Source organism: Prionailurus bengalensis, chromosome A2 (assembly GCF_016509475.1).
Source record: "Prionailurus bengalensis isolate Pbe53 chromosome A2, Fcat_Pben_1.1_paternal_pri, whole genome shotgun sequence".
In the NCBI taxonomy this organism is placed as follows: domain Eukaryota; kingdom Metazoa; phylum Chordata; class Mammalia; order Carnivora; family Felidae; genus Prionailurus; species Prionailurus bengalensis.
This window is the reverse complement of record NC_057348.1, coordinates 121,347,231-121,359,418: the sequence shown is the minus strand read 5'-3', so window position 1 is coordinate 121,359,418 and position 12,188 is coordinate 121,347,231. Positions and strand designations below refer to the sequence as shown.

At 42.3% G+C, this 12,188-nt stretch overlaps 1 protein-coding gene across 4 annotated transcripts in view; it reads left to right on the top strand.

Annotated features, from left to right (window-relative positions):
• NOD1 (nucleotide binding oligomerization domain containing 1) overlaps positions 1–12,188 on the top strand; it is a 77,298-nt gene that overhangs the window by 26,724 nt on the left and 38,386 nt on the right. For all 4 annotated transcript variants that reach the window (XM_043589186.1, XM_043589187.1, XM_043589188.1 and 1 more), the window contains 3 exons: positions 8,507–8,603; positions 10,534–10,845; positions 11,753–11,927. In XM_043589186.1, coding sequence (XP_043445121.1) covers positions 10,645–10,845; positions 11,753–11,927 — 376 coding nt within the window. In that variant the 5' untranslated portion in view covers positions 8,507–8,603; positions 10,534–10,644. The remainder of the gene's footprint in view (positions 1–8,506; positions 8,604–10,533; positions 10,846–11,752; positions 11,928–12,188) is intronic.

The window sequence follows — 12,188 nt, the reverse complement described above, 5'->3', positions numbered from 1 at the left end:
CCGCGTCAGGCTCTGTGCTGACAGCTCAGAGCCTGGAGCCTGCTTTGGATTCTGTCTCTAATCTCTACCTCTCTCTAGCTTGTGTGCTCTCTCTCTCTCTCTCTCTTGCTCTCTCTCTCTCTCGCTCAATAATAAATAAATAAACTTAAAAAAAAACTCCATTGTGATTGTGGATTTGTCTATTTCTCCTTTTAGGATTGCCAATTCTTGCCTTATTATTATATTATTATTTTAAGTGTTTATTTTTGAGAGAGAGTGCAACAGGGGGAAGGGTAGGGAGGTGAGGGTGGACAGAAGATCTGAAACAGGCTCCACACTGACAGCGGAGAGCCTGATGTGGGGCTCGAACTCACAAACCATGAGATCATGACCTGAGCTGAAGACAGAGGATCTATCTGCTGACTGAGCCACCCAGGTGCCCCAATTTTTGCTTTATGATTTTGAAAATATGTTACTAGGTGCATACAAATTAAAATCTTTGTATTGTCCTTTAAAATTGATCATTTTATCATTATGAAATGTTTTTCTACCTCTAGTAACATTTCTTCCCTTATTTAATTTTAATGTAGCTATGCCAGCTCTTTTTTGGTGAGGATATACCTAATTTTTCTTTTCCTTTTGGGGGAAATTAATTACTTTGTCTATCTGGGGTCTTTTCTGGTTCCATATAAATTTTAGGATTGTTTGTTCTAGCTCTGTGAGGAATGCTGGTGTTGATAGGGATTGCATTGAATATGTAGATTGGTTTGGGTAATATTGACATTTTAACAATATTTGTTCTTCCAGTCCATGAGTGTGGAATGTTTTTCCATTTTTTTGTGTCTTCTTCAATTTCTTTCATAAGCTTTCTATAGTTTTCAGCATATATAACTTTTACCTCTTTGGTTAAGTTTATTCGAAGGTATTATATGGTTTTGGGTGCAGTTGTAAGTGGGATCGGCTCCTTGATTTCTCTTTCTGCTGCTTCATTATTGGCATATAGAAATGCCACAAATTTCTGTACGTTGATTTTATATTCTGATACTTTGCTGAATCCATGTATCAGTTCTAGCAATTTTTTGGCAGTCTTTTGGGTTTACCACCTAGAATATCATGTCATTTGCAAAGAGTGGAAGTTTGACTTCTTCCTTGCCAATTTGAATGCCTTTTATTTCTTTTGTTGTCTGATTGCTGAGGCGAGGACTTCCCACACTATGTTGAACAACAGTGGCGAGAGTGGACATCCCTGTTGTGTTCCTGACCTTAGGGGGAAGGCACTTGGTTTTTCCCCGTTGAGGATGATATTAGCTGTGGGTCTTTGGTATATGGCCTTTATGATGTTGTGGTGTGTTATATCTATCCCTACCTTGTTGAGGGTTTTTATCAAGAAAGGATGCTGTATTTTGTCAAATGCTTTTTCTGCATCTATTGAGAAGATTATGTGGTCCTTATCCTTTCTTTCATTAATGTGATGTATCAAGTTGATTGATTTGTGGATATTGAACCAGCACTGCAGCCTAGGAATAAATCCCACTTGATCATGGTAAATAATTCTTTTAATGTATTATTGGATTTGGTTTGCTAGTCTCTTGTTGAGAATTTTTGCCTTCATGTTCATCAAGGAAATTGGTCTGTAGTTCTCCTTTTTAGTGGGGTCTTTGTCTGGTTTTGAGATCAAGGTAATGCTGGCCTTGTAGAACGAGTTTGAAAGTTTTCCTTCTATTTCTATTTTTTGGAACACCTTCAAAAGAGTAGGTGTCAACACTTCTTTAAATGTTTGGTAGAATTCCCTTGGAAAGCCTTCCGGCCCTGGACTCTTGTTTGTTGGGAGAGTTTTGATTACTGATTCAATTTCTTTCCTTGGCATGGGTCTGTTCACATTTTCAATTTCTTCTTGTTTCAGTTTTGGTAGTTTATGTGTTTCTAGGAATTTGTCCATTTCTTCTAAATTGCTCAATTTGTTGGCATATAATCGCTCATAATATTCTCTTATTATTGTTTGTATTTCTTTGTGGTTGGTTGTGAACTCTCCTCTTTCATTCATGGTTTTATTTATTTGGGTCCTTTTTCTTTTTGATAAATCTGGCTAGGGGGTTATTAATTTTGTTAATTCTTTCAAAGAATCGGCTCCTGGTTTTGTTGATCTCTTCTACTGTTTCTTTGATTTTGATATCATTGGTTTTTGCTCTAATCTTTATTATTTCCCTTCTTCTGCTGATTGTGGGCTTTATTTGCTGTTCTTTTTCCAGCTCCTTTAGGTGTGAGATTAGGTTGTGTATTTGAGACATTTATTCCTTCTTAAGGAAGGCCTGGATTGCTATATACTTTCCGCTTATGACTGTCTTTGCTGCGTCCCAGAGGTTTTGGACTGTTGTGTTTTCATTTTCATTGGCTTCCATGTACCTTTTAATTTCCTCTTTAATTTCTTGGTTAACCCATTCATTCTTTAGTAGGATGTTCTTTAATGTCCAAGTATTCGTGGTCTTTCCAAATTTTTTCTTGTGGTTGATTTCAAGTCTCATAGCACTGTGGTCTTAAAATCTGCATGGTATGATATCAGTTTTTTTGTACTTGTTGAAGGCTGATTTGTGACCCGGTCAGTATGTGATCTATTCTGGAGAATGTTCCATGTGCACTTGAGAATAATCTGTATTCTGCTGCTTTAGGATGAAATGTTCTGAATATATCTATTAAGCCCATCTTGTCCAGTGTGTCATTCAAAGCCATTGTTTCCTTGTTGATTTTTCTGCTTAGATGTAAATGGGGGTGTAAAGTCCCTAACTATTATGGTATTATTATGAATGAGTTTCTTTATGTTTGTGATTAATTGACTTATATATTTGGGTTGTTTCAAGCTGAGGGCATACATATTTATAATTGTTAGACCTTCTTGGTGGATAGACCCCTTAATTATGATATAATGCCCTTCTTCATCTTTTGTTACAGCCTTTGTTTTAAAATCTAGTTTGTCTGATATAAGTATGGCTACTCCAGCTGTCTTTTGATGTCCATTAGCATGATAGATGATTCTCCATTACCTTACTTTCAATCTGCAGGTGTGTTTAGGTCTAAAATGAGTCTCTTGTAGGCAGCATATATATGGGTCTTGTTTTCTTATCCATTCTGATATCCTGTGTCTTTTGATTGGAGTATTTATTCCATTTACATTTACAGTGAGTACTGAAAGATATGAATTTAGTGCCATTGTGTTGCTTTTAGAATTGGTGTTTCTGGTCATGTTCTCTGGTCCTTTCTTTGTTGCTTTGGGTCTTTTTTGTTTTGTTTAGTTTCTTCTCCACTCAAAAGTCCCCTTAAAATTTCTTGTAGGGCTGGTTTAATGGTCACAAACTCCTTTAGTTTTTGTTTGTCTGGGAAAGTCTTTATCTCTCCTTCTATTTTGAATGACAGCCTTGCCGGATAAAGAATTCTTGGCTGAATATTTTTCTGAGTCAGCATGTTGAATATATCTTGCCACTCCCTTCTGTCCTGACAGGTTTCTGTGGACAGATCTGCTGTGAACCTGATCTGTCATCCCTTGTAGGTTAAGGACTTTTTTCCCCTTTCTGCTTTCATAATTCTTTCCTTCTCTGTGTATTTTGTGAATTTGACTATGATATGCCTTGGTGATGGTTGGTTTTTGTTGAATCTAATGGGAGTTCTCTGTGCTTCTTGGATTTTGATATCCGTGTCCTTCCCCAGATTAGGAAAGTTTTCCACTATATTTTGCTCGCATAAACCTTTTGCCCCTTTTCCTCTCTCTTCATCTTCTGGGACTCCTCTGATTCAAATGTTATTAATTTTTGATAAGTCACTGAGTTCTCTAAGTTTTATATCATGCTTTTGCCTTCGTTTCCCTCTTTTTTTCTGCTTCATTATTTTCCATAATTTTATCGTCTATATCACTGATTCACTGCTCTACTTCATCCATCCTTACCATCACGGCATTCATTCGAGATTGCATCTCAGTTACAACATTTTTTATTTTGGCCTGACTAGATTTTAGTTCTTTTATCTCTGCTGAAAGGGATTCTCTGGTGTCTTCTATGCTTTTTTCAACCCCAGCTAGTATTCTTAAAATCATGGTTTTAAGTTCTAGTTTAGACATCTTACTTATATCTGTGTTGATTAAATCCCTGGCTGTCATTTATTCCTATTCTTTCTTTTGGGGTGAATTCTTACATCTTGTCATTTTGGAGGAAGAAAAAAATTAAATAAAAAATAAAAACGTAAAAATTAAAAACAAAACAAAATCAAAAAAAGGAAATTTGATCCTAGGTGTGTTTCAGTCTGCTTGTTGAAAGAAGCTTGATAGAATAGAGGAAAAAAAAAGTCTATGGCAAATCACAACACCTACCCAGTGCCAATTTGCCACACTCTAAAGTCTTTGTCCCAATGCCAGCAAACATGGCTTCTCTCTGGGGTCCACTGAGAACTTTGCCTGTGAGGAGGCCATATGGCCTCTACCACATGTACTCCAAGCAGGGGAACAGCTTCTCCCCACAAGACACAGGGAACCCTCAGACTGTGCTGCCCACTCCTGGGGTTTTGCCCTACTCTATCACTGGAGCGCCACCAGTTAATGAGCTCTGAACCTTCAGACTCTGCCCTCCACTGTTTATAGAATCCTGGTGGAACTGAAACCCTCTCCTTTCTACCCATCAATGGTTTTGGGGGACAGATTTCTTGTCAAGTGCCCTGTGTTTGCACTCTTTCTGTCCAGCTCATTTCCAGGGGAAGTGCTCTTCTTGTGCAATCTCACGCGCCACATTTTCCCTCTCTCTCTGTCCTGTCTCTGCCAAAATGGCTCCCTACCCTCCACAGAGCTGCAGAACTCACTCTCTCTCTCTCTCTCTCAAAAAATAAATAAACATTAAAAAAAAAACTTATCAAAAAAAGATAAAGGACATTTCTGTCTCCACAGAAATTTCTCGTGTTTCTCTATGCAGGAAGTTTCTCCTGTCTTCCCACTCCCCACCCCAGGGAACCACTGCTCTGATTTCTAGGTCAGATTTTTGGAATCGTATGAATGGAATCATTCAGATTCTTTTGAGTCTGGTTTCTCTTAGCATAATATCTGTGATATTCGGTATGTATCATTCATATTTATTATTGAATAGCACTGTACTGTATGATTATACCCCAATTTGTTGATCACTTCACCTGCAGTTGACCTCTGTGGGAGTCATAAGCTACTGTATTACAGCTAGAAGCAGAAGAAAACTGTTTAAAAAAACCCCACAAAATTGTCAGAGCCTCTGAATCTTTTCAGAAGGCAGACTTCTAGAATAGGAAATATTTGCAGAAGACAGGTCTCTAGAATGGGAAATCACTAAAACAAACTTTTCACAGGCTCTTGATATGTTCTGTCAAATGGGTTCCCAGATGGTCTCCACCAGGGTACATTCCTACCCATGGTGTGTGAACGTCTCATTATACTATCTATAGCATTTGAAAACACATTTTTTTCATATTTATTTATTTTTGAGAGGGAGAGAGAGAGAGAGTGTGAGCGGGGAAGGGCCGAGAGAGGGAGACAGAATCCGAAGCAGGCTCCAGGCTCTGAGCTGTCGGCACAGAGCCTGACGCCGGGCTCGAACTCACAAACTGGGACATCACGACCTGAGCTAAAGTTAGACGCTTCACCGACTGAGCCACCCAGGCGCCCCTCACAACAATGCTTTGATAAAAAATAGTTCTTAGTTTTAATCTTTGGAAGCATAAAAAGCTGTAAATTTGTATGTGATAGTTGAAAGGAATTGTACACTGACTATAAACCAGTAGGTCTATAAACCAGTACTTACTTCCTTTCTGAGCTGGCAGAACTATCAGTGACCTCACTTTTTTAACTACCTGCCTCACTGACTTTCTGCGAAACTAAGCCGAAAAGCCAATTCAGTCATTCGTGGCATCGGTATTTAAAATGCAACAGGGACAGGGAGGAGCTCTGATGTCTTCCTACGCCAGCACCCAGTGCTTCCTCTACAGCTGTGCCAACACAGCAGCCCCTGGCCACATGTAGTTGGCGAACACTTGATGTGTGGCTGGTCCAAACCAAGAAGTGGTCTAAGTATAAAATGCATGCTGGGTTTCAGAGTCTTAGTATGGGAAAAAAAAATGAATGTAAGATATTTCCTTAATTCTATATTGATTACATATTGCAATAATATATTTAATACATTGGGTTAAATAAAACATTAAAATTGATTTCTTTTGACATTCATTAATGTGGCTACTAGGAAATCTTAGATTGCACATGTGGCTTGCGTTTCATTTCTAGTCAACCATCTGCTGTATAGTCTTACAGAATGTCTCTCTCCTGTCTCTACCTCTTTTTTCCTTTGAATGCCTGCCTTTCCCCAATACTTGCTTTGTTTTCTTCAGAGAAGCTTCCCTGAGCCATTTATTTATTTATTCATTCATTCATTCATTCATTCATTCATTTATTTTGAGGCTCTGCAGACTTTATATTTAGCTTAGAAGATCAAATTCCAAGATGGGACCTGGGCACAGATTTCCATAAGGAGCCTAAGGTGGTGGATGGACCCTGGCATTCTGTTACCTGGGAACTAAACCTCTCTGAGGGCAGATCAGAAAGCCAGGAAGAAGAGGAGTGGGTGGGGGTGCCATCTAAACCCCTCAGCTCCCAAGAGGCTCCCTCCCCACCAATAGGCTCTACCCCCGCTTGCCTTTGTCACAAGAGATGGCTTCAGGTGGTAGACTGGCCCTTCCCTGACCTTTTCTGCTTCGTTCCTCTGCTTCATCTTCCTCTTTTATTCTGCCATGGGTCTGTCTAGTTTTTCCGGCCACCTCCATTGGCTTCATGTTTTCTATGGTTGTTTCTTGGACATGCCTCACCAGGATCTCCACCTTCTGTCTTCTTGGCTCTGCACCACTGCCCGGGAGAGCCCCACCCATCAGAGCAGGCCCAGCTCACCAAACCTGACCCTGGCCAACCTTGGTCTTCTGTTTGCCTGGAAGTGACAACTAGACTGGCCTCATTAGCCAGACCCACCTTTTACCAGGCGAAGATAGTAATGGATGCCCTGTTGGGGCCAGGAGATCCCTGACTCTGCTTGGTATTCCAGATGCCTGTGAACTGAATTTCTCTATCGCGTCCTATGGTATATATTCCGTCTACCCTTGGATTCTGTATACCTGGGCAGGTTCAGCTTTCTTTACCATAAGTTCCTGCTGAATTGAGCTCATTCTGCAAATCTGATCAAATCTCAAACCAGGGCTTTGGAAATTATAGTACAATAGCCCCCTTGCCAGCTGGCTGGCACATAATTTGTTGCTTTGCCTAAGCGGCTCTAAATCAGGAGACTGAAGTTTCTGCCTTTGATGGTAAGCAGAAGAAATGTCTGTGGGGCTATTATGGGGCAGGCTGAGGGGAGAGATCATTGGTTTTGTGGGAATCGCAGGCTCAGAAGAGGCTAGAGCCATGAGTAAAACTGGACCCTTATTGCAAATGGATGCAGATTAAGTTTGAACAGATGATAGGTAACACCCATCTCCAGCCGCCTTCAGCAGGAGTGGTGGCCGGCAAAATACAGCATCGTGAAGTGGGCAGTTCCCTTTCCAGTTCTCTCAGATTTAGGATTATCACCAAAGGGGGAAAAAAAGGCTCAGTTTGTCCTATTGTGTCTTTAATGGCCTCAAATGTTTCTAAGAGCACACAGGCCTCAGGCCTCAGACCTCGGATCTCCCCAGGCAGCACCGTTGAGCTGGAATCCAACAGCATGGTTTTATTTCCGACGGATTTATTTTTGTGTAACTTTCTATTTATCGAAAGTGATCGTTTTCACTTACAATGGCAGTATAAAATTTCCTTTAAAATGAATCTGTTATGGAAACTAATTGACAATAAATTTCATATAATAAAAATAAAATAAAATAAAATAAAATAAATAAAATAAAATAAAATAAAATAAAAAATAAAATAAAATAAAATAAAATAAAATAAAATTAAATTAAATTAAATAAATCTGAGTGTTGGGGCTCCTGGGTGGCTTAGTGTTCTCAGCTCAGGTCTTGATCTCAGGGTCATGAGTTCAAGCCCCGCGTGGGGCTCTGTGCTGGGTGGGAAGCCTACTTAAAAAAAAAAAAAATTAATCTGGGTTTTGAAATAGTTTATTTATGGGGATTAAGGAGTGCACTTGCTGTGATAAGCGCTGGGTGACAGGTGACGTATGGAAGTGCTGAATCAATCTATTCTACCCCTGAAACTACTATTACACTGTGTAGTAACTATGCTAGAAGTAAAACAAAAAATAGAATAAAACAGTCAATTTAAAGCACAAAGTGAAGCAAATAAAGTACAGGTAGGACTCAATTATGGCCAAAAAAGGTGAGTGTGTTGTCTGAATGACATGTAGAAAACATTGCCCTGAGGAAGACCCTCCAGGTGGTACCCAGCATCCTTGAGTTCTGGGTTCGAAACTATCAAGTCGTCAATTTCATTTGTTTGTTCGCCATTCATTGCAATAGTATTTTCAAAGAAAACTTTTTTTTTTTTTTTATGTTGCAGGTTCCAGAAAGAAGTTGGAAATCGAAGATTTAAGGAGAGAATGTTGTTCTAAAATATTCTGACTTACTTCAAAGAGTAAGGCCAGAAACTTGAAAAGGTATCGTTAACCCCTAATTTAAATTTAATATTATCACCTGGTGTCCCTTCAGGGAACCAGTTTTCCAAAGCTGTGGATCCTAAAATGGGGCATACAGTTGACCTCAGTGGAAAAGGCTGCATTAACATCTAAGAGGTGAGCGTGTTACTAGCACAACAGTAACTAACCAATCATTTCCATCCCTGAAAGGTTTTGTTTTGGGTTTTTTTGGTAAAGATGTCTTGGCCTCCTGCTGCTTAGGATGTTCAAGTGTAGTCTGTCTTGCTCAGTCACTCAGGTTATAAAAGGAAAGTTATTGCGTGGGGTCCCACTGGGAAATCTCTGGAAGGCTTGCAATGTTGAGCAAATTGATAAGGAGTCATGTGTGGCTGTGGGGGGCAGGGGGCGGGCAGGGCACAACAGAAAGTTTAAAAACTGTCTGAAATCTGTGAGTTTTCCTACATAGATGAGGGACTGAGTGGCCAAGTCGGGGCCTTTCTGCTTCTAAGATGATGACCCATTTTATATACACAAGGATGAGTGGAGAAGTGGCCACAGGATCTTAGGGAACAAGAAAGATAATCAGCGCAATTTGGGGTAGCTCAAATTAGGTTTTTTAAAAAAAAATTTTTTTTTCAACGTTTTATTTTATTTTTGGGACAGAGAGAGACAGAGCATGAACGGGGGAGGGGCAGAGAGAGAGGGAGACACAGAATCGGAAACAGGCTCCAGGCTCTGAGCCATCAGCCCAGAGCCTGACGCGGGGCTCGAACTCACGGACCGCGAGATCGTGACCTGGCTGAAGTTGGACGCTTAACCGACTGCGCCACCCAGGCGCCCCTCAAATTAGGTTTTAAAGTTAGGTTTTTAAATTTTTTTTGAAGGTTTATTTATCTCATCTAGCTCAGGTGAACCCAAGTTAGTTGTGTTTTTTTTTTTTTTTAAATTTTTAATGTTTGTTTGTCTTTCTTTTGAGAGAGAGCATGTGCAGGGTAGGGGCAGAGAGAGAGGGAAACAGAATCCCAAGCAGGCTCCACACTGTCAGCACAGAGCCCGATGCAGGGCTCAAACCCACAAACCGTGAGATCATGACCTGAGCCGAAGTCAGACGCTCAACTGACTGAGCCACCCAGGTGCCCCCCAAGTTAGTTTTTAATACCCACATAAAATGGCTTGGGTCCCTATTTCTACCCAGACAGAAGGCTCAGCAGGTGCACAAGGGTTTCAAGGGTTTCTGGGGAGATGGCCTTTCCTGGTCATCGGCCACTTGAAGTCCATGTCACCTTCCTTCTTGCCCTCCCCCTGCCCCATTTCATTCCACACATGGCCATTGCTCTTCCTTTGTTGCCTGAGGTGCTTGTATATGGCAGACTTTGCTGGAGGTGTGAGGATAGCTAGAGCAGGGGTGCAGGAGGGCTACGGCACAACCCAGAATGGGCAGTGATGACCAAGACGTCACTGTGCCCAGGTTCCTGGAGGCTTCGCTACCACAGGAGACTTCATGCTGCCTGTCTCCCTCCTCAGGCCATTTTGCGCTCAGACCCTGCCCCCCAACAACAACCCCTCCCACCCCGTGGCTCCTTTGCTCCCAATTCTGGGTGCTCCCCTCTTGGGGTATGTGGAAACCTCCAGTCCCGGTTAACCTTTTTATGGAAAATAATATATCTTTCCATCCCTATTCCAGGCTAGGATTGAAGCACACTTTTGTTTTATTCAAAAGGAAATAAACAAGTTTTGCTGTATATTTGCTATATATTTCTGGTCACCCTCTCTAGGCATGTAACCCACAAGCAGAAACCATTCAATTAAGATTTTTTTCTTTAATACATCTCGGATCACCATCTTAAGCAGGACTCCTCCTGCTTGAAGTAGAGAGATTCCAGGACCAAAGGGCAGGGAGGGATCTTTCCCATGGCTTTGGTTTCATTGGTGACTTCGTTGGTCTCTTCAGGGGCATCACGGAGAGAGAGGCGGGCGCCCTGGATCCTGATTGCCCTTCTGCCAGGAAGATACGTGTAGCCAAAGATGAATTTGGGCAAAGTAGCTGCTTGCTCCTTTAGCCATGGAAAAGCAGGGCCACGGTGAGATGGGAATCATTCCATCAGAGTCTTACTCCCACGTTAAGTTGTTGAAAATCAACCGGGAACTTCTGGTCACTCACATCCGCAACACCCAGTGTCTGGTGGACAACTTGCTGAAGAATGACTACTTCTCCTCTGAAGATGCGGAGATCGTGTGTGCCTGCCCCACACAGCCTGACAAGGTGCGGGTGACAGGGGCTGGTAGCCAGAAGGGGCTTCTCCCATTGATCTGAGTGAGGACCTCTGGGAGTTTAGGACATTGGCGGAATTTCCCACTGGGGTCGTTGATAAAACAGAAACGCTGGGGTTATCAGCTGATTACACAATTGCACATTTTGCTTTTTGCGTGCGCATTGAGAGCAGGCTCCTCTTACGTCTCTGCTCTCCTCGCTCTGTGTACTGCTTCCCAAACTGGTTGATTTCAATCCACTTTCGAGTAGGAGGAGAGAAAAAGAAAATGACCACCTCACCCCTTAGCAGTGATGTTCATTCAGTGCCTTTAGACTCCAGGGAGCTGCTCACTGCTGGGTAAGGCTCTGAGAATGGCCTTGCCTCTGATTTGGGAACAACTGTGTCCCAGGCTGGGTCCACAGTAAAGACTTTTCCATACGCCACTGGAGGAGGTCTTAACAACCCTTAGTTTCATTTTAGCTTTGTGTCATCTCCTGAAAAAGAGAATTGCAAGACTGAACACTCTTTGGGTCAAGGAGTGACAGAACTTGTTTGTCACGTGATCCTGCCAGGCTCTGAGGAGACAGAGGGTTTCTGGGGGAAGCACAGTAACTGACTTACGTGATTTTTTCGTGCATTTTGAATAATACAAAAAGCCTTTTTTAGGGTGTAACTTCCATGGGGGTCTGTTAGCCCCTTGCTCTGTGGCCCAGCACCCACCTCATTATGCCCAAGAGGTAACTTTCTCCCTGCAACACTCACTCCTGGCTGGCAATAGTGTTAGGTGAAGAGGGACAAGGAGACACAGGAAGAATCCTGGGGGTGGGCACACCTCTTGGGCCAGTCTGACCTTTTTACTTTTGGGTTCATGGAAGCCTCCTGGTTTCTTAGAGCTGTGTGGTCTAATTTCTTACTAAGGTTCGCAAAATTCTGGATCTGGTACAGAGCAAGGGCGAGGAAGTGTCCGAGTTCTTCCTCTACGTGCTCCAGCAACTTGCAGATGCTTACGTGGATCTCAGGCCTTGGCTGTTGGAGACTGGCTTCTCCCCCTCCGAGCTCATTCAGAGCAGAGTTGTTGTCAACACTGACCCAGGTACGAGTCCTCCCCAGGGGGACTGCAGACACTAAGCAAGCAAGGCCCTGGGGTTTGGAAATGCTGCGGTGTGTGGGCCCAGCAGCGCATGAAAGCGTGGTCCACCACGGTCAGCCCTGGCCTCTACATCAGGCAGTAGGCCCAGTGTTGTGTTCCCTGTTGTCCAAGGGCAGCCTGGGGACTGTGACTGAACCGAGCACACATAGCTGGTCTGATCTGTATAGAGGCCTGTGCAATTGTGGGAACGGCCTCTCTCGTGAC